The 21,443-nt window shown below is 42.2% G+C and overlaps 1 protein-coding gene across 1 annotated transcript in view; it reads left to right on the top strand.

The window, feature by feature from the left end:
- Nucleotides 1-8,294: 8,294 nt before the first annotated feature.
- Nucleotides 8,295-21,443, top strand: part of cdh26.1 (cadherin 26, tandem duplicate 1) — a gene marked incomplete at both ends in the record, with an annotated part of 39,376 nt that continues 26,227 nt past the window's right edge. The window contains 4 exons of the mRNA XM_083974648.1: nt 8,295-8,337; nt 19,274-19,423; nt 19,679-19,828; nt 20,871-21,061. Of these exons, the coding sequence (XP_083830774.1) occupies nt 8,295-8,337; nt 19,274-19,423; nt 19,679-19,828; nt 20,871-21,061 (534 nt within the window). The remainder of the gene's footprint in view (nt 8,338-19,273; nt 19,424-19,678; nt 19,829-20,870; nt 21,062-21,443) is intronic.

The following is a 21,443-nucleotide window of genomic DNA, read 5'->3' as shown; positions in this document are numbered from 1 at the left end:
CGTCATACGTATGTGCCAATATTATGTTTTCATTGTGTTTGCTCCATGTGATGATTGCATGGTTTCTCCCTCTTTCTTCTTTCCTTTCTTGTCATCTCTCCATCTTTCTCAGTATGTGTGTGCGTGTGTGTGTGTGTAAAAGCACGCAACACAGCTCTGCTACCTGTATTTCAACAGGCTGTGTTGTCTCATTATCAGAGTGACATTTGTGCAGTCCTGCGGAGCCATCTGGATGCGTCCCACACACATGTGAGAGAAACCAGCCTGGGTTTGGATCTGACTCACATCAAACAGCCTCTCTGCCCACACACACACACACACACACACACACACACACACACACACACACACATGCACACACGCTAGCACACAAACACCAAATACAGACAGCACAAATAGAGCAGTTTCCAGAAGCGAATATCTGACATTTAACGAATAGTGAAATGACAGAGAGACTGAGAGAAAAATTCCAACAGATGCTGTTTTTTTTTTTTTTTCCAACACAACGATGGGCGGCTCATTGAAAACATCTGTATGTGAAGCTGTGGACAGCTGTGAAGCAATGCTACAGAAATCAATGGCCGGTGTCACTTGTGTCAGTCTCAGTGGGGTGTGTCATCTCAGACGCGTGTGCGTGCGCGTGTGCGTGTGTGTGCATGGGACAGCCCCACAATGCATGCAAATGGCACCACAGGTTGGAGTTGTGAAACTGCGTCTATGGCTCACTGGCACAGAAGAAGGTGAACATGAGATTGAGCAACCAGACTCTTTAATTGTCCAGGAAAGTCCCAAAACTGAAGTTATTGCTTAAGTTTACTTTTTGTTTCAACGAGATAAAAACTGAATGAGACACAACGTCAACGTGGTCTGGAAAAAGGAACAACAAGTTCTGAGTACTGAATGAAATATGACTACTGGGTATAGGGTAAACATTATTTTCTGTTTATGCTTGTGTTATTATTATAAATTCCTAGAATCGCAACCAAATTAATCTCAGAACATGATTGCGGTCTGGTATGTGTAATGTATAGCTACTATAGCTACAGGGAAGTGGAGAGCAAAGAAAGAGGCCAAAAAAGGGTTTGTGTGAGTCAAACACAGAAGAGATCGAAGACTCTTGCTCTTGTTTAAATTCTAAAATGCTGCATCTGGACCAATTTTATATCCTGGTTTCATAGCAAGCTGTAACCTAGTGCGGGGACGCTATGACTGTCTCTCGACATTTGTGAAAAGACCAAATGCAGTTTCACTATGACTGTGTCAGTGCAACCAGCCGGAGAAAAACACAAGTGCACACACACACACACACACACACACACCTCAAACTTAGCATACTGAGTCATTATCAAATAAGTGCTATTGGTGTGGTGTAAGAAGGTGCATACACACACACTCCAGAGCGCTCTCTCTCTCTCTGGGGTTTTCTATGCAGGATCCGAGGCCTCCAGAGTCCATTACCTGAGTTCAGCTGTGTGCATGCAGGTTGCAGAATGTCACTGTGATGATCATTGGCATGCTAAACCTCTGCTGCATGCATCCCCTTCATCTCTCTCTCTCTCTTTCTCTCTCTCTCTCTCTCTCTCTCTCTCTCTCTCTCTCTCTCTCTCTCTCTCTCTCTCTCTCTCTCTCTCTCTCTCTCTCTCCTCCTACCTTCTCTCATCTATAATTGATTGCTCCCACTGTACCAACTTCATTTGCTGGCTGTGAATAATGAATGAGACACGGAGTGGAGGCGCTTTTTCCTCTCCGCTGGTTTGATACCCGATTAGCCGTTTACAGTGTATCTATGCTATCCGTGACCAGGCCCGGGGTTCCCAACGAGTGCCACCAAGTGAAGAATCGCTGCCAAGAGGGCTGCTCGGCCTCTGGTGGAAAGGGCATGAGAAAATAATAATAACAATAATAATAATGAAATCAATCCCATTATTTAGCGTTATTTATGTAAGACCAGGAAACAAGCTTAATTTATAAGCGAGCAACAGCCGTGTGCTAAAGCGACAAGCATGTTGTTTTAATACATGATTGAAGCTTGTGAGGCGGTGAACCAGCTGGGCTGTTGCATGGAAATGAACCCTGTGACTTATGGTGAATGTATAATTCCCATTATAGCAGTCACTCTCTCTCACACACACACACACACACACATGGATGCACATGCTACATGCTGTACTGTACCTTGCGCACAGGCACACACTTTCAAATACACACGCGAACCCACACGCACAGACACACACTGTTACTCTGCCGCAGTGAGATGAGCTTCTTTGAGGTTCATGCCATGTGATGCACATTCCACTTACTGTACTGTACCTCCTCCACGCAGCTCAATGGACTTTCAAGCTGTGTCCAACACGCACATTCACTCTCTCACACTCCACTCACACTTGCTTAACCGGGTTCATTAATAGCGTGTTTCAGTTCCACAATGTGCTGCAGAACTGCAAGGAAAGCAGTTTAGATCTCGGGAGCTGGAGGATGACGTTACTGGGGGCTAAAGTTACGTCAAACCAGTCAGTGGCTCAAAACAGCGCCTCACATGTTCTGTGGACAAGCTGACATTCGTGGCATGCCCCCCCTCCAACCCTCCCAAAGACTCGTCCTCCACCTGTACCTTCCACCAGTACTATCCCACACCCACAAGCCCACCCACATGCACATATCCTCATTGATGAAAGAAGGACAGAAAGAGTCACACTGTTACCACCAGTCTGCTGTTGGAGAAAGTTGTGCGAAATAGCAGCTGTTCGACTTTCTGCAACCTGATGGAATGTGTTTGGGTTGACAGCCATGGTGGCAAAGAAATGACGAGGATGTGAAGGAAGTGAGGAAGACAGCGCTGAAGAGACGTGGAGGAGGATGTTGGGAATGAGGGTGATATCTGTGGTGATTCCATCTTCTGCTCTGCTCCATCTCTGCCTCTGCTCCTCCCTTTCTGTCCTCCTCTTTCTCTGGCCACACAGCGAGACCCTGGGTGTGTGTCTGAACCCTCACACACTTAGAGAGGCTGTCTGAGTCTGAATAAGTCTTGATCTGCAGAGGTAGATACACAGAGGCGCAGTTATAAAGAGAGAGACGGAGGAAAGGTTGCAAGTGAAAAGACTTAGAAAACCAGAGAGTGTGAGTGCGTGAGAATGAGAGATGTACTGTAGGGAGCTGGAGGGAGATGGAGAGAGAAAGCGGGAGGAAGAGAGAGACGGAGGAAGAATAGATGAGCATGAGAGTGTGTGAGAGAGATAAATAGAGACAGAGCGAGCAGGAGGAGGGGGAGAGTGTAAACAGCAGAGGTTCACTGGGTTCAGTGTGCAGTAGAGGAGCTGAAAGATGGGCATCAGAACTCAAAGCCCAGGGGGCTGGATAGTGGTGCGTGACTCACATACTCATGCATACATTCACGCACATGCATACGCACACACATACATACGCACACACACACACAAGCACATGCACGCAGACTCTGTGTGTGCTCTGTTATGAGAAACATCTATTTGCTGGTTTATTCCTGAACATGAACCATTACACACACAAACCCCAGGGAGATAATCTGAGATATAAATAATGAAGCCATTTGAAAAGTGTGACATATTGACACCTTTTTTTTTCTTTACCTTTTTATCACAATACTGCCAACAACTCCTTTTACAAGACTCAAATATCTTCAGGAAATTGCTACATGGTAACATTTAGCAATCACAACAAATCACTGATTGTTACCTTTGTATAACTTAAACTCCTTCATAAGATTTTCCTGTGGTTTCTGTTGTGTTGACTCATAAATACGTAACATCACATAAACATAACCTGGCATTTTAACGCACAAGAAATAAAAAATATAGTTGGCCTTTATATTAACAGGTCACTCGAACCATTGTACTGTGTGGTTTGCATTTTTATCTGGCAATGACTAAGACCCAAAAGAAAATACGAAGTTCAGTGCTTTATATCAGTGGCGAGGCTCAGCATGACGAGTCAAACCGATACTGTCAGTCCCCCAGTCCGAACAGCCTGTTTTCTCCACATGAGTCACTAGATCTCATTTAGAGACTGAAAAACATTGCATACACTTGCAAAACTGACATCACAAACCATCGTGTTAACCTGAAGGTGATGTGTCCATGCATACGCTTTGACAGCTCGTATGTAGACACATCACACAGTCAAAGAGCTGCGACTATTTCAAAATTGCAGACCTCAGGTTACAACTCAGACGTGCTGTTATATTGAGCCCTGTGCTGTCAGAAAGTTTTGATAATGTAACAGGTTGATACACCAATCAGCCACGGCATCAAAACCGGTGAGCGCCTTCAGTGTTGTGGCTGATCGCTGTACATTTGTTACTGTCAGATCCAGTGCTGGCAAGGACAAACAGGGAGCACTGAATGTGGTGCTTGTATTTATAAAACACTGCTGCTTTAAAAGAAGCTGTCACTCACTATGTTGCATTCTTTACAATGTCTGGCAAGACAAAGCTCTGCTTCACACAAAAGGTTGTGCATCTCACAGCTGAAGCAAACACATTCCTAACAACTTTCTACTCTCACAAAGGCTAATTAACACCTCGACAGAGCTGCGTGCTCCATTCTCTGAGAACAAAGGCATTGCAACTGTCGCCTCTCCGTCCTGCTACATTTAGCAAACAGCACCTAGATACTGTCTAACAGGGAGGCTCAGAGGCACAAGTTGGAATACTGGCAGGCAGGTGTGCACATTCGTGCATGTGGCACTTGGATGTCTGTTGCCATGGTGACCCCCAGAATATCCCCACGCAGCACAATGTGATATTTTTAATAAAGTTTGAGTACTTTGACTTTACTGTCTGGTGCGGCTGAGAAAATGTGAAGTGAGGATGTCAAGTTTTTTCTTTTTTTTCTTGTCTGTTGCTGAGGCTCAGCTGTGTGGTTCTCCTGAGAAAATCCATCCAACAGGGTATGTCAGCAGGTTTACTGTGCATTGCACAACCAGTTTAACATGAATGCAAAGGGAATAGTAACTATAGTGACTGTGAATAGTGTGTATGTGCGTGTGTGTGTGTCTGTGTATATGTGTGTGTGGGAATACATGTGTCTGTGACTCTGTCTTTATATGTGTGTGTATGTGTGTGTGCATGTGTGCATGCGCAAATGTGTATATTTACCACACAGTATGACTCACAAGCCACATCAGAGACTATGCTGCAGAAAATTGAGACAACACAGTTTCAAAGAGGAAGCCAGCACTGACAGAGCTGAAAGAGCAACAGGCACACCACACACACACAACACACACACACGTATGCATACGCACTGGAAATCCCCTTTTGTTCACCTGAATGAATTAAACCTGGGAGCATCTGAAACCTGAAATACAAATTTGAAATGTGATTCATTTTCCTGACAAAAGTGTCGAAAAAGAAACCGATGCCAAATATTAATGATGCATATTCATATAATTTCTCTGAAGAGGCAACGCTGTCATTTTTGTGAAATATAAAATGGTGACATGCAGTGGCAAGGATTGAGCTGAGATGTAATACACAATCTTCACCAGCAGATGCCGATGTTGACTCACCAGTGAGGTTCGGATAATGATCCTTTGAGAGACCTACTGTAATAATCTCTACAGCAGCTGAGGTGTTGGCATATGCAGCGACAGGGAAAGTCTCCTCTCACATCTTTTAGAAATGTTAACACTTATATGAGCTGTTGTCAAATCATGGTGTTAGACTATAGAGGGAACACAGCTGACTTGTGGGGCCTCTAGTTTTAAACAGGTATGACGTATGACACCTGATGCAAATCAGATGTCGAAACAGACTGCCTGTGAAATATTGCTGCTGAGAGAACACAACAACTCTCTGGGCGCTCTGAAGTGACGGCGGCAATGTAGCACAACAGGCCATGAATCACATATTGTTGCACTTCTGTCTAGCTCTTACAAATGCTGCAGCGAGTTTCCAGGACATTAGTGGTTAGACTGGAGCAGTGTCTTCCAGCTGAAGGGTGATGTAATTGGCTGTTAGAAGCCTCTTATTAGGAAAGGGGGAGTCAAGAACTGCAAGAAACCTTGATGCTAAGTGCCTATTAACCCCCCCACGTGTGACAGTTACAGTGTGTTTCCCCCCAGTGTGTGTGTGTATGCTCAATTACATGGTGCATACATATGCATGCTGTTGTTAAGGTCTGTATTAGGAAACCTCTTGAACAAAGGCCACGGAAAGTATCTGATTAAATTTGCAGTAAATCAAATCAGTGTAAAGAATTGATGTAATTCTCTTTATTGAATTTTCCAACTTACATACAAATAAAAAATAAGCTGCAGCACAAATCACTGGAAACTTACAAATCCTACTACAAAAGATCATGTTGCGGTGGAGAGAATCAGAGACAGAGATGCCTTGCTATTAATACATTTTATTAATCAAGGCTTAATGTTATCAGGCCTTTATGCTGTCGGGGCATTAATAAAGGGCAATGGATTTCTCACCTTTTAATTAGCTGTCATGTCTGTAGATGTTAATGTTAATAAGTTGTGCAGATGCTCTGCTTCTCTTTTTTTTTTTATATAAGTAGTCAGACTGTCCATCAGACAGCACAGATCCCTCTGTGGTGCTATAGCTGCAAGACAAAGTAGTGCTGGGGAAGAATTAACTGCAGCTAAAGCTGTAAGCTCAAAACACATTAATTGATTTTTATTCATCTTTGAATAATTGATAAGTAATTTGTAAAGGGGGGAAGTGTGATATTACACATCAATCTCATTGTGGAGAGTTGAACACAGTCTGAGAGAAGAGTTGTGTAATGTCTCCAGTCGCTCTGGAGCTTTGTCGCATCTCAGAAAATAACATCCCTCGTTCCGCAACGTCATCAGGATTAATCTCAGTTAGGGCTTAAAGAACAGACATGTTAAACACAAAGCTTGTGTTTATGAAGTTATGGGACATTTTTGCAGAAGAAAGATGATGTCACCTCTAGCGCCACCATGAGGTTGACATGTTTGTCAGTGAAATATATTCTCAACTCGGAGAATGGACTTTGACCAACCCTGACTTATAGACTACTCAGGCCAAAAATGTTTATTTGTTCAATAATTTGGTTTAAGATTTATATGAAATGTTTTTGTTTTGTTTTATTGTTTTTTTAATATTCAATGTGCTAACCTCGTGACTGTTAAACACTGGTAAACATTGTTTAGCGTTAGCATTGTCACTGTGACCATGCTGATGTTAGCATTTGGCCTAATGCACCATTATATTTTGTAACCTCACAGGGCTGTGGAGCCCATGTTGAGGACTTTTTAACTAACTAACTTCCTGAAACAAATCAAAACACTATAATAAATTCCTTGAATACTCTTTCAATAAGTATAAACCCTTAAAAATATGCAGTAGGCCTGATGCCAAAACATAATGAAAATTAAAGAGTCATAAACACCCAACAAAAATACAGAGTAATAGTCAATGAACAAAACATCACATGATATCATTTTTAAAAATGACATTACTGCTATGTTATGAAGTGTAACATAGCAGGTGATAACTTCCTGTACATTTCCTTCCCTTTTTCCAGTTATACTGAAAGAGACTGTAGTGATTAATTGATATGCTGAACCTCCTCTCTTATCACAGTTCACTCCTCCAGCTTTCATCCTTCAACAAAGTGAATTAATAAATAGATGATATAAGGCAAAACCCGTTGAGATGGGAGGGGTTTCATCCTGGTATATCCCTCAGTGTTATGTAAAAACCCCATACTCCTCCTGATCTGGCTGACCCCCTTGTTGTCATCACTTGGTACAGGCCACAGTGCCGTAGCCCACTATCACTCCCCCCCCCCCCCCTCCGGTCCCTGAGCTGCACGGCTCCCTACAACTCATCTGAGCCTGTCTGACAGAAAGAGCGTGTGTGTGTGTGTTGGTGTGTGTGTGTGTGTGTGTGAGAAAGACACAGAGAGGCAGCCGAGATGAGAGTGTGAAGGAGTGAGAGGGAAAACCTCGAAAGAACAGCAAAGCCAGTCAGAAAGGGGGGGAGGACGAAAGCTAACACAGCAAAAAAAAAAAAAAAAAGAAGAAAAAAAAAGGAAGAGCACAGCAGAGTAGGAAAAAAAAGACGAAGAGAAGAGAAGAGGGGAGGGAGATAGAGGGTAATGTGAATTTACTGTCTTTGATGGTTCTGGTACCAAAGTCAAGAGATGCAATGACTAGATGACCAGACACTACACTCACCAACAACCTGTCCTGGAGCCTTGACAGGAGGGGACAAGAAAACCCCACACACTCTTAAGGCAAACACTCTCTTCAACCAATCCCACATCCACGGGATCATGTCGTCTGCTGGGTCAACCTACCACAACAAGCGGCTGGCATGTAAGTAACCAAACAGCGCGTGAGTTAACAGAAATGCAGCTGATGAGACTTTACTCTGACACTTGCAGTACATTGTAACTTTATGAATTACTCTACGTTGTTGCTGTAATTTCACTTTGTCATTTATAACTACCTTCTTTTCCACATCCAGCATGGTCTCTTCAGATTTTAATTGAAAAGAAATTGTCATCATTATAGCATGAGCATGGAAAGCTTTCTTACAAAATGGATAAACTCCCAGTGACTTAGCTCTATTTTCTCTGATCTGATCATTCAGCCTGGCAACCAAACAGTCGACTTGTTCATGAGATGTGTTCAGGTTAGTTCGTTGATAATATCACAGATCAGTACTGGGTGTACTTTATGTTACACAGAGTCTGTATAGTAGGTGGCGTACAGATAAAACTGTCCCCAGAAGATTAATTAAAATATCACCAAGTAATAACTACGGCAAACTCAGCTAATCCTTTTACATCCTTTTACCCTCATTAGCAGTTCCTGTGGAGCTCTAACTGTCCAAAGTAATAATACCAGCCCAGGGCACTCTTCTTTTTAACTAAATTAGCCTGATGTCCTTGATGGTGGTGCAACGCTGTTGAACCAAATGAGCTTTAATCAGAGCAAAGGCATAGCCACCGCTACACACTATGACTAAACTGGAGGAAGAAGGTCTTCACATAGAATCATCAGCGAAGCAATGTGAGCTGCTGTCTGCAGAGAAACACACAGTCTCACTATCTACAAAAATGACCCCATGAGAGCAGTTTGATTTACTTAAGTATGGAGAGAACAAACTGTTGTTTTCTTGTGCTACTTGCTGCTTTAATTAATAAGTTTGTACGTGGGTGTGCAGTGCTTTATGGGCGTTTGTTAATGTATACAGAGTAGAGGGCAGAGCACATCCATATGAGCTCTTTGCAGAGGACTGAAAGCACCGATTTTGATTGACCTTAATAGGGAGCAGTGGGCAAGGCGGGGGGGGGGGGGTCATCTTTGCATTTAGCCCCCGAGTGAAGTGCCTTAATGGCTTCGGGAATGAGAATGGCCTGGGAATACAGAATCTGATCAGACACTTAGGTGGTCAGGAAAGGTTCAAGACGTAATCACAGCACTGGGACCATAGGAACCTGAGAATGAGAGTGAACTAATGGGAACAGATTTAGACTTCAAGATAGAGAGGGGTGGAGAAGCAAAAGGGTGACTAATCACTCTCCCATTTAAATAATGCTACCTACAGTAGTAGCCTAAGTATTTATCGCTCTAGGCCTCAGGTTGAGCTTCCTGCAGTGTGACGTCGCGTGACGATGAGGGGAAGAGGAAAGAGGCGGGACACGGTGTCATACACGACTTGTCTGGATTTACTTTCTACTACATGGCTGTGTGTTTATGGATACTGAACGTGTGTGTGTGTGTGTGTGTGTGGGTGTGTGCTGTCAGGGGAGTCGGGAAGCACGGCGGGGGAGGTGGCTGTTGTGGTGCAGTGATCTCACTCATAAATGATTTATGCTTGATGGACTGCTGTGGTTATGAGGCCGGCAGAGGAGAGGGAACAGCTCGGTAAATAACAACTGTAATACCTTAAAATGATGTGGCTGCGTGCTGCTGGGAGCTGGGTGACACCACCATCAGTCCTGGGGTGGGGTGGGGTGGGTTGGGCTGCAGGAGAGGTGGGGGTGGAGTTTCAGATTGATGGGCTGTCAAATGTGACTGGCCATGCAGCGCGCAACTGCCCCAATAGCTCGGCCTCACACACGTAAACACCATCTCTCTGTTCACCGAAAACAGAAAGATGATCATGGGATTTCTTTCCACTTGCCACATGGGGATTGAATGCTACACCATGTGACTACTTGGTTCAATGGGAACATTTGTTCCCTGCTTCCAGTGCAGTTCCCTGGACTTCTGATGTATGACTGCATCATTAAAATGACATAGACTGGCTGATGATGACGCATCTATTCAGAGTTGTATGTTTTTCATCATAGAAAAGCTGCTGGTAATGTAGCCAAACAGAAAAAGTCAACAGAGAAAAATACACATTGCATAAGAGAGAGGAGGAGACTGATGTGCATTGTATTGTATTGCACTTGAGATAAAGACTAGAAGTGTGTGTTCTCAGGATCAGTGCAGTGGAAGAGGAAAAAAGGATCAGTCCTTGGAAGAATAACCAGAAGGTTGAAAAAAAAAAAATCATGTGCTTCAGCTAAACCGTCAACTCTGACCCTGCACCACCCACCCCCTCCCCCTCAGAAACACACACACATCCATCTCTGCATCTTGTGTTAGATTCCCAGACTTAAAGGACTTTTTGTGATCGGATCGAAATCAGTGCAAGAGCGAACATTTACAAGAGCAGAAGCGGTCTGAGAGGGTTGCGAAAATGTGGTTCACAAAGAGGATAAAGAATATAGAAAAATAATTCTGAAACTTTGCCCTATTAAACCAATGAAATTATTTCCATTCTGTGTTGTGACACATAACAAACACACACTTAAGTATGGCGTAACTGCACCCTCGTGTTTGTTAGCATGGGGTTAAGCTGAGGTAAGCAGACCCAGTTACTGTAAGCTTTGCCTCAAAATCACTGACACTACAGTTACGTTACCACGAATAATGCACAGCAGGCTCAGGTTGCATAACAGCTCTTTCTTTCTTTCTTTCTTTCTTTCTTTCTTTCTTTCTTTCTTTCTTTCTTTCTTTCTTTCTTTCTTTCTTTCTTTCTTTCTTTCATGTATTGAGTAAGCTGACTTTCATGCATGCATGCACACAAACTACAATCAAAGCTGTGTAGTCATGCACTACAATGCAGGAGTCCCGTGTTGTAGGGTGTGCAGTTGAAGGATTGTACCGGTATTGTATAACGGTATAAGCCCCAGGTAATTATGGCTCAGAGTGGGCTGAGATGAAGCATGGATTTCTGGGTAGGGGGGCATAGGTGCTGTCACAGATCACAAGTGTAATGGCATTTCAGCAGGGTGGCTCTTAAAATACTGTGAAGCTTAGTGGCCTTCGTCATTTCTCTTTCTGTCTCAACACAGACTGAACACATCCCTCTGATGTTTCTCCAAATGTGCAGAGCTGTAGCGTCTCAGTCAAAGGAGCTACTGTGTAGACTTCAAAAGTCAAAACAGATCAACAAAGCTGTTGTTTCCAGAGGCTCTTCTGATTGCACCTCAATTACTTGAATATATTCCCAATATTATTCCATTCACACTTACAACTTTAGGTGTCTTTAAGTTTTGCTTTCATCTGAGTGGAGCCAGACCTGCAAGAAACGTGACTGTTAAATCCCTGTTAAAAGAAGAAATATCTAATCTGAGTTTAGCAAACACAATTTAGCACAGTAGGTCTGTGGAGCTGTGAATCTCTCCAGACGTTGAACCCTGTGAATGAATCTGTGTACAATACTGAATGAGTGAGTGAGGCCTTTGTGGACCTTGCAAAACCAAAACCCACAAGAACAAAGATGTAAAGACTGGATTGTTTTGATGTAAGCCACAAATGTTATCATGTCTACTTAAATAGCGTAGAGCCTGTAACACAAGTGTTGGTCTCCAAGGGCTCCCAGTGGTTTGTGGGTAATATATTTTGTAAGAGTAAAAGTTGTGGTAGAAACCCACAGTCAGCCAAAAAGTAACTGTAAGTGAAATTTTATTTCTCAACTAAAGTTGAACAGAAGCCATGACAGCTGCACATTCGCTGAAGCAAATACAGTGTGAATGTTCTCAGAGGTTGATGCTGATGTTACGGCACCTTAAAGAGTGAGAATTTGCAAACATGCGAAGATAAAACATCAGGGGAGAATCTAATTTGCTGAGAAAATGCTGGTTCACTGCAGACGCTTTGGATCGTCTAACGACTTCACCTTAATAGGCTGCATGCACCATGAGAACGAGGCGGTCCCTTGACTGAGACTCCACTTCTCATTCCTGGATGCTGTTATATACAGTGCAAAGGATAAAACACCACTACTGTGTCCCAGGATAATCATCAGCAAAATGAGTCTGAGATGTGAGACACCGTGTGCACAGAGCAGTCGTACTGAATTATTTATCCTGGCTTTCTTTTCAAATAATATTGTTTTTGCTGTGCGTCAGGGGTTGTAACAAATTCATGATGTGGTTTAGTGCAGTGTCAGTAGTCATAGACACTCAGTCAGTACATCTGGTAAATCAGTGTGAAGCCAGCAGCTTTGAAATTCGGTCCTCTCTTGCTTCTTCCTTCATAAGCTCTGTCTCTTAATATCCTGAGGCCAACACTTCCCTCACAAAGCAGCAGTCAGCCATCACAGCTGTTCTCTGTTCATTGACCCACCCGTAGTAAATCTTTTCCATGTGACCTCCGTTTCATTGCCTCGATAAGGGTAAAGCAGCAGAACTGTATTGAATTGAATGGGTTATCTTGTTTAACACCAGGACCATTTCATCACTTAGTGCCCACTGACTGGAATGGAACATCATTGTCACTTGCGAGTGATCATACGTCCTGTTTTATTTTATTATTTCATTATGCAAGAACTAGTCATATTCCCACAATAGCTTTTCTTTTCCGTTCCAATCCCACTGGGAGACTTAAACGTATTCACCAGAAAAGATCAAACATTTGTCTCAAGATTGAAAGTGAACAAACAAACAAACAAACTGCCATGTAAGGATCACTGGTCGCTAATGATCCCTGTCAAAAGCAAGGGAATCCCCCTGTGAAAGCCACAAACACCATCTGGGTCTCTCGCAGAGCATGGTAGTAGCCAGTTTGCATGGAGACCTCCCACATGTCCTCCACAGCAGGGAGGTAGATAAGTCTGAGGTTATCTGGATGAGTCAGCCTTTTACATACATGGCTCGTAAGTATGAAGCTGAGCCTGGGAGTGCGTGGGTTGGATGTGTCCACTGGCTATCTAAACCTAAGTAGTGAAATATGATTTTTAGAGGAAGAGACAGAGGAAAAAATGGAGGCAAATGAAACAGACTCAGAGAGAGATGGAGAGAGAGGCCTATACAGCCACCAGGCAAAACTGAGGTTTATGTAAGCTGTGTAGTTTCATCATCATCATCATCATCATCATCAGGAGACTCGTCACTGATGTAATAGCCTGTAGTAACTGGTTTATTTGTCTCAGGCTTCCCACTGCTGTAAAATGTTGACCGCTGAATGACCATGAGCACAAGCAGGAGGCAGCAAGGTGGCAGGATGAGGCCACTGGTCTCATCCTGCCACGCTGCTCTTCTTGCTGTGTGTGATGCTGGACTGATGGGAAGTGGCAGGACCAGTGGCATGTCTATGTTCATAGTGGTGTGGACTAAGAGTGGATTTACACTTCCTTTACATACTGTATGAACATTGATGCATACAGTATGTTTTGAATGTTATAACCATCATTGACCACATACAGTAATCCCACACATCCTTAATGTTGAGATGAATATTTAAAGGGATAGTTTAACATTTTGGCAATTTGGCCCATTGCCATAATCCCTATAGTCATAGCAGTAGGTTTGTTACCTTTATTTGTCGGTGCAAGCTATTTTTAGAACGGCGGAGCAGAGCCGCGAGCTGCTCAGAGCTATACGCTACGGAGGCTAATGGGATTTCTTGGTTTCCCTCATCAAACTCATCAAATACACAATCCAACAACTCCAAAACGCTCTTGTGGATAAGTTGTGACCTGCACATTCACCACGCTATGAGATAATTATGGAACATTACCAGACAGAGTTGTTTTCAAGGTAAATTCGTGCAAAACAGCTAATGCGCGTTCCTGTCAGGGCAAGCAGTCTCTGCATTTACCACGAAAATAACGCAATCTCATAATGTTCCATTATTATAGTTAGTTAGTTTGTCTTTATTGTCTCCCTTGGGAGAAATTCGTCGTGGACAGACCAGAGACTCCAAGCGCCATGAACACATAAACAAAACAGTACATCAAGACCATAAACAAACACAACATCCTATCCCCCAGCTCCTTGCGCGTCCCCCCACAATGTCCTGAAATCACCTATACATATAAAAATAAAAAGACAATAATGATAATAACATGATGCCCATCTGACCCCTTGCTACAGCAACATTATTGCACATTCCTCTTTACATTCAGCAGCACACTCATTGTAGGAGCCATTCTGGGCTTTTATTTTGGTATGTATTTTTGTGTCTTATTTTGTAACTTCCGCCCACACAGGAAGTGAGGTGGGGCATAGGTCACGGTGGCTTATTTAAACCGAGCTAACGATCAGCAGGTGTTGCTGATTGGAAGCAAACAATTCTTTGACCGTGACTTGCTGTGCTATGACATGAAGACCTGTTCCACTGGTTTGTACAAATAAATTCCTGTTTTATGGTAAACTTTGTTGTGGCAATTGGGTTTACTAGCACCATGCACGCGTCAACTATAAGCTACTACATCAGCAACAGTGAGTGACTCTCTTTTATGGCAAGAGGAAAAGAAGTCACTACACTCATTATTGCACATTACTCTATACCTACAGCAGCACACTCAATATTGCACATTACCCTTTCCTCTTTGCATACAGTAACACACTCATTATTGCACATTCCTCTATACATACAGCAACACACTCATTATTGCACATCCCTCTATACATACAGCAGCACACTCAATATTGCACATTACCCTTTCCTCTTTGCATACAGTAACACACTCATTATTGCACATTCCTCTATACATACAGCAACACACTCATTATTGCACATCCCTCTATACATACAGCAACACACTCATTATTGCACATTACTCCATACATACAGCAACACACTCATTATTGCACATTACTCTTTCCTCTCACAGCAACACACTCATTACCCCCCCCCCCCCCCCCCCACACACACACACACAACTCATTTCCTGTTATTAAGTAGCTTAATTGATAATGGAATAAATGAGAATTTGTATCTATTGAGCTTACAGCTTGGTATCCTGTACCTTCTGCCTGAAGGCATCAACTCATACTCCCTGTGGAGGATGTGATTTGGGTCTGAGGTGATTTTTTGACCTTGCTTCATAACTGTTTGTTCGAATATCTCCTGGAGAGATGATGGAGGCAACATGCTCATAGCGTGGTGAATGTGCAGGTCATAATTTGTCCACAAGAGCGTTTTGGAGTTGTTGGATTAGGAAACTAAGAAATCTCATACTGTTGATAATATGCTCTGTGTTTTTAGAATAGCCGCCTATGGACTGGTGTTGAAAATTAGCACATGTGCTAAACACACCCAAGCAAAGCATCTGGTCTGTCCACTGGAACAGTCTCAATGTATTTGTGATGTCCATATCAAATAAATAAACATAACTTAAATCCAAATGCCAAAATGTATGTAAATGTAAATATCCCTTTAACAATACTTCCCATCCGATCTCTGTTCAGCTCTTTTGTGGTTGTAGTTGTCTGTCGTCAACTCACTCAATCTTTCCTCAAAAGTGCCGTCATGAAAACACGCACAAATTAAAGGCAAGAAAACCATCCCAGAGCAAACTGTTGGGCCAGCATGAGGCTTCACTTTAGTGTTTTGATGACAGCTGTGGAGAGTTGCTGGTGGGGTGTTTCTTTTATGTCGTAAGAGCAGTGGCGACAGATAAAAAACTGCCACCGTGAACAACTTTCCAGAGTTGTACACTTGAGTCATAAACTACTGCACACCACATTTGGCATCAGATAAGCCTTTAAATGCTTCTATCTGTTCAGTTTGTTACCCTTCACACCACCCTACAGTGTGTAATGTACAAAACTATGTGTAAGCTGTAAGGCAGCTGTAGGAATTACTTGGTCATGGAAATTGGATATAGGCTTCCTCACCCAGTCCTTATATTAAGAGCAGGAATAAATTCATCTTCCTTCCAGATGTATTTATTATATATTCAAACAGCTCTACAGTACCTCATCCAGCTTCTCTGGTTACTATAGATGTATTGGCAACATCTGAATTATTTAAATTCATGTCTGACACTCATAAACTTCATGTCATAAACTGTGGTACCTCCGTGTTATCACCACTGTTATCAGTGTGGTTTCCTGCCTCCACAGACAGTTTGACTGACAAACTAAAGGGCTGTCGTTGGTGCGTGACAGTGGACACACACACACACACACACACACACCTCCAGGGCTGTGGATGATGGAGGATGATAGTGATTGATAGATTGACTAGAAATAGGTCTCCAGAGGTGGAGCTGTCTGAAGAAGAAAGCGGAACAACACCAGATGTGTTGCCATGTTTGTTTTCAAACAAGAGAATAGCATCATTCACGAGGTCTGCATGTATGAAGTGATGTGAATGTTGTTACCGTGGATGCTGGATCCATCTGCCGGCAGCTTGTAAACATGTTAGTCATGGAAGATTGGTCTGCGTTACACACACTGGTTGACAGAAAGAGCATAAACTAAAGAGCAAAAGCATAAATGCATAAGCATGCGTACAGTTTGTGTGAACATGCACAGACTTGGTGATTCACACATACATGCGCACACAGCCCAAAAAATAAAAAAAATAAAAAATATGGTGACATGAGTCAAAGTGTCAGCTCATGGAGCCCAGTGGGAGAAGGCACAATGTGTGCTGAGGATGCAGCGCGGTTACACAACCACTGCTGGTCAGCTGGACAGAGGTCAGTGCTGGAGGCAGATCTAGGGACAGATGCTTCCTTGATTTTCATGTCATGCATTTTCCCAGACTGGAAAAAATCAAAAAGAATGTAAATGAATTTATCACAGTAACACAACATGTAGCTGGGTATAGCTAATGAATTTTCACAAGGCGGACCAAGCTCAAAAATAGCGCTTGCATGAGGAGCATGTAAACAAGTGCCAGCGCCATCACCCTGAAATTAAACAAAAAGCCACCCTGTCAGAACACCGCTGATTTCACACGGTAACCAATTTCTGTCAGCTCTCTGCTTATCAAGTTCTGCTCGGATGCATCTGTGCAATGTGCCATTAGGAGCGTGGTTGCAATACCAAGCCAAGAAAAAAATCATACGGGTCAAGGATAAGAAAAAACTGCAGTTCAGGCAATTCACCTCAAATTTTTTGAAACCCTCAAACTTTGAAAAGTTGATGCAGCTGCAAAATTAAGTTTCAGTTTTTTATTGGTTTCAAATGGCATGCAAATGTGATCATGACCACCAGAGGTCAGAGTAATCTCATCTGAGCTTTGAGCACTGAGAGACCTGTGTGTCAGTTTGGCTGGACCCAAACACGGGCAACAAATCAGCCAAGAAGATGCAGTGTAAGAGCTTTGATTAACAACATCCAAGCAAACTCACTCGAAGGCCTTCAGGAAACGAACTCTGGGGATTGAACTCAGGAAAAACAAGATCAGCAACAAATGGAAAATAAACTGATGATAGGAGAGTAGACTAGAAATAGACTTGAGAACCTGTGTATGATTACAACATATTTCTTCAGAACTTGTACTTTTAAAAACATAATTGTGTTTTTAAAAGTACAAGTTCTGAAGAATATGTTGTAATTTTACACAGGTTTTTTTTTCTCATTGTTCCATGCTGTTTTTCAAATTCATTGTGACTGATATTGCCCTGCTGTATATTATGTATTTTATGTTTTAAAACTGTTGATATTCAATCATCTATTGATATAGGCCTATCGGAGTTGATGAGCTTTCAGGACATTCTTCACTTTGACCTCACAGTGAAGTCAGATCTGGGGTTGTATTCATGTAACATAACTTAAGTGTCTGGGGTGATGAGTGAGATGCTGGTTTTGGTAACTTGTAAAGAAGAATGCTGAACATAATGTAGCATGCTAGCCAGTAGGCCTATTTGATTAAACAAGTTGATGTATCTGCCAATGCTAAACTGAAATATTGTGTTTGTATTTTTTATTAATTCAATCACTCAGCTCATACTCGCTACAGATGATGACATTCCCTGCATAACTTTATAGGAAGATCAGCAGTTTTATTTATTTTTTGCTGCTAGCTTAGCTTTTTCATCAATTATAAATGTATTAACTTCTGTAACCAAAAATACTATTATCAGTAGTATTTGTTGTGACTGATATTGCCCTGCTGTATATTATGTATTTAATGTTTTAAAACTGTTGATATTCAATCATCTATTTATATAGGCCTATAATTTATTTGTTTATCTATTTAAATACACAAATAAATGTTTAATGTGGCCCTTGAATTTAGTTGATTTTGTCACATATATGAATTAAATGCTTAGCCTACTAATTTATTTAACATTTTAATTATTAAACCCCTTAAAATCAAGAGGGCTTCGCGACCCCCCCTGGATCCAGGTTGGGAACCACTGAACTAACAGACTCACCAAAAAAAAGGGAGGACAGGGTGCATGTGAGATGAGAAACAGGAGGGAAGTGATTACAATATAAACCAGGCATAAATGTCCAAGGGTAAAAGACAAAGTTCAAAAGTATACAGAGAAAGAGTCAATACAAATAATCCTCTTGCTGCAACAAACCACACCAAGTCAAATCAAGAGCTAAATGTCTGGCGAATAGGAAGAGGACGCACAAGAAATAAGCAACAGCGTGACAGAAGGTTACTGAACTTTATCTAATTATGATCAATTATAATAGATAATAATAATAAATGTCATGATGACATTACTTGAAAATCTAGCTTCATTATTTTAGAAAAATGTTTTGTTTGGAACTACTGAATACCGACAACATGGTAACATAATCGGTAGGTGTGGGCCTCAACTATGTGATATGACAGGACTTGTATTTATACCAAAAGATTGCAAACAACCTCAAGAGAAATCGACTTGTGGAGTGATGATGAGGAGTTGGAGAGTCTTATCTCAAGGCCACCGAGGTCACCGTAGGACACCCTAAGTTTTCGAAAACTTAGGGAAAAAATTTAATGGTTTTTAGGACCTAAACCACTAAATATCATGTGTCTTAAATTTAAATTTTTTGTGTGTTTTTGCCAGCGGAGACAGACAACACACAGAGGGTGTTAGACAATGATTCTGCTCAGCACCTGAAGATGAGGGACAGACAGCGCTTTTTTGAAGAGGTCTACCAGCATGATGTGGACAACTACCTGCCCTCTGCTCACCTGCAGATCGACTGCAGGAAACGTGAGTAACTGTGATCTGACATGGATCTCCATCCTGAGGGCATGAACATGAATACACACGAATAAATAAAAAAATTAATGGAAAATGGATGTAAATGACGGGCATCTGTTACACAGTCTTAATTAATAGACGCTTTGTATGAATATAACTAGATTAAAACATCATGATATACAGCACTAATGCCTCTTGTCAAACGTTGCGTGAGATATGCACAGTGTGTATCTTTCTAATATGCTGCTTTATCCACATGCACAGCTCCCATGGGCAGCATCTCCTCTATGGAAGTGAATGTGGATGTCCTGGAGCAGATGGACCTGATGGACATATCTGACCAGGAGGCTCTCGACGTGTTTCTTAACTCAGGCTCCGGAGCAGAAGAGGGAGCGCTGGCATCACCACTACCAGGTGCACTGACTGTATCTAAGCCACAAATTACTTTCTAATAATTAGTATTTTAAAGATGAAGTTAATGTCAGTCATTTAAGGCATTATTTCATTCACGATTGACACATCATGGTACCGCGTTAGCCCCTTAACACCCACTGGCCTGTGGGTCATAATGATTCTGATGCATGCTATGAGGGGTTAGATAGACACTGGTTGAAATGCATTTTTAAAGGGTATTTCCAGTCGTATTCACTGTTTACCTCAGATATCAGGTCACCTATGATCAGTTTATTTCATACCATCCATACTCCCAACTGCAGCGTCTGGACGTTTATATTCGTTTTTGTTCAAGAATCCATCATTTTTTAAATGTTCATAAATGGGCTCCGGACTAATTTTAAAATTGTTCTGTGGTCGCAAGTGACGTCCTTTTGACCATTATTTAAATTTTAAAATTCGCTTTACAATTAAATTAAATCAAAATTTTCACACTGATCTCAGTTGAACTGGGAACTGCTCCACTGGTTCCAGTTGAATTCTGGGGAATGAGTCGGAGCTACTAGTGAAAAAACACAGAGGACGTGATTCACTGTTGTTTGTTCTTCTGTGGAAATCAGATTTTATCAAAGAAAGAGATGAAAGGCAAAAGAAGGAGACCGCACACAATAGCTCCCTTATGTGCAGATTTATTAGCACATCAAAAGTAACGTTTCGAGCAAACGTTACTTTTGATGTGCTAATAAACTCTGAGGTGTGGAATCACCGAACTCATCTGCTGATATCTACATTCTACTTGACGAAAGAAAAAGTTCATCTGATTTTAACACGTGACCCCTGAGTCATGTCAGATATATTGTGGTGATTAATGGCTCCAAGACTGTTCTTCAGGAAACACAACTCAGTTTTACGACTGTTTCCTATTGTTTTCGGGCGTCTTCAAAACAACACGGTCTGCATGACTCAAAAGCATAAATTTTATGTGAAACTTATTGTGTAAGAGATGCACAATCCTCAAATTACCAGACAAGTACAGATTTGTTTTAACACCTTCTGTGTGCAGAGTGTGAGGACGAAGAGGAGGACGAGGAGGATGAAGACGCAGAGGTCGTCTACAGGGAGCGTGCTCCTTTGAAGCGGCAAAACGAGGTTTGCCGTGGTTCAAAGTCCCGCATGTCCTCCACATCGTCTGGCTCCAGTGACACAAGCGGGGCAGGAGCTGACACACCTGTGATCCAGTCAGACGATGAAGAGGTCCATGCCGACACTTTGCTGCTGACCTCTGTTCCCCAAACCAGGGATGAAGAAACAGAGGAGGAGGATGAGGAGGAAAAATGCCTTGTTACTAAATCCTCATAAAAACTGAATTTCAATGGAGTCTCAGATATCTCTACATTTGCATCCCTTCCTTTTGGGGGAGAGCCCTAGCATGGTTGACCTGGCTGTGATTTGCTGTTTCTTTTTGATTGTTAGAATGTTTTCATGAGTACGTTGGACTTTTCTTTACAATTAGAAATGTTGTTCTATACTCAATTAAGTTTGTGAAAGTTCTTTGAAACAGTGCCCCAACATGTCCCTGAAATCACGAGGCCTGTTCTTCCCATGCACTAACTTGTCGCAGGAATAAAAGCAGCTT

The sequence above is a fragment of the Trachurus trachurus genome, assembly GCF_905171665.1.
Source record: "Trachurus trachurus genome assembly, chromosome: 7".
In the NCBI taxonomy this organism is placed as follows: Eukaryota; Metazoa; Chordata; class Actinopteri; order Carangiformes; family Carangidae; genus Trachurus; species Trachurus trachurus.
Note: the sequence above shows the minus strand (reverse complement) of the source record. Positions and strands in the feature narration are given on the sequence as shown.